Here is a 1,342-nt window from a genome sequence, read left to right as displayed (position 1 = left end):
GGAGTCACTCAGCTGTGGTCGTGAACTGCTTATTAAGCTGTCTCTTATACACATCTAGATGTGTATAAGAGACAGGAAAACACCAATTGAGAATTATGAAAAATATTAATAAAAAATTAAAAACAATTTGTTTAATGTTAAGAATTAAAACAAAAAACAAATCAATTAAAAACTGAAATATTTCTAATTAATTTTTTTTTAACTTCTACATTTTTAACATATAATTTAAGTTACTCTAAAGAAAGAAAATTCGATTTCCAAAGTTACAAAGTCAATTACACACTTTCTATGCTCACTAGTCCCCCCACTCTTCAATTGTCACTTACTTGTAAACATAAGGTCCAACTTGCTCCACATTCATTTTTTCGCGTCCTGCCAGAAAAGCCTCTGCATTCGTTATATTAAATAGATAAATCTTTATGTAAAGATCTACCGGTGGTTTGGCCCACAAATTAAAGATCTCGCCATCATCCGACATGGTCAGTTTCTACAAAAAATATTAATTTCAGACAAAAGTTAGTAAATTTTATATTTTATTTATTAATGTTCGTCTGCTGCCATAAAAATGATTAATTTTAGCCAAAAATTATTAAATTTTAAAATATAATTCATTGCAGCTGCTGAAACCATAAAATTCTAACAATACTTACCCATTTGAAAATCAAGTCGTAAGGCTGAAAGATTTTCACCAGCACAGCTGTTGAGATGGCCAGTATGCCAAGGGCGAGTAACAAAAAGGCGCCTGTAAAGTAAGAGAAAAAAATAATAATGAAACATTTGATTTACGCATAAGAATGAGGCTGCTAATAATTACGATAATTATTAAACGTTTCATTGCATGATAAAATTATTATAAATGTTAAGTAGTTAGAATATTTATAACACAAGCGCATGGAAATAATTGAGCATAGTGGCAATGCTGCAACAAAATAAATGGCATTGTTTATCAATGACAGTTGTCGGTCTATTGAACCAGCGCATAAATAATAAAGTATAATGTACTTATATTAAAAGCAAAGACATATAATAATTGCAAAAAAAAGTTAAAGAACAAAAAAAAAAGTAATAAAATATTAAAAATATATGAAATTAGTCTGGGACTAATGCTCATGATTTTACTTTGCTTAAATGGTTTGCATATTTTTTTATTAACAATTTTAACTAGATTTAATATTTGTCAACTTATACGCAGAATTTGTTAAAGTGACTGAATGGTTTTTGAAACGTGGCTTTATATGTACATCTGTAAGTATATATGTAGGTATTAAAAAATAAATTTAAAACAAAATATATTTTTTTATATTTTATAGCAATTTAAGTTTAGTGTTTTTTATTAACATTT

At 27.3% G+C, this 1,342-nt stretch overlaps 1 protein-coding gene across 4 annotated transcripts in view; it reads right to left on the bottom strand.

The window, feature by feature from the left end:
* LOC108976963 (scavenger receptor class B member 1) overlaps nucleotides 1-1,342 on the bottom strand; it is a 65,838-nt gene that overhangs the window by 19,647 nt on the left and 44,849 nt on the right. For all 4 annotated transcript variants that reach the window (XM_018946424.1, XM_018946423.1, XM_018946422.1 and 1 more), the window contains 2 exons: nucleotides 651-742; nucleotides 327-487 (listed from right to left, as the gene is read on the bottom strand). In XM_018946424.1, coding sequence (XP_018801969.1) covers nucleotides 327-478 — 152 coding nt within the window. In that variant the 5' untranslated portion in view covers nucleotides 479-487; nucleotides 651-742. The remainder of the gene's footprint in view (nucleotides 1-326; nucleotides 488-650; nucleotides 743-1,342) is intronic.

The sequence above is a fragment of the Bactrocera latifrons genome, unplaced genomic scaffold (genome assembly GCF_001853355.1).
Source record: "Bactrocera latifrons isolate USDA-ARS-PBARC rearing strain unplaced genomic scaffold, ASM185335v1 scaffold_82, whole genome shotgun sequence".
Lineage (NCBI taxonomy): Eukaryota > Metazoa > Arthropoda > Insecta > Diptera > Tephritidae > Bactrocera > Bactrocera latifrons.
Note: the sequence above shows the minus strand (reverse complement) of the source record. Positions and strands in the feature narration are given on the sequence as shown.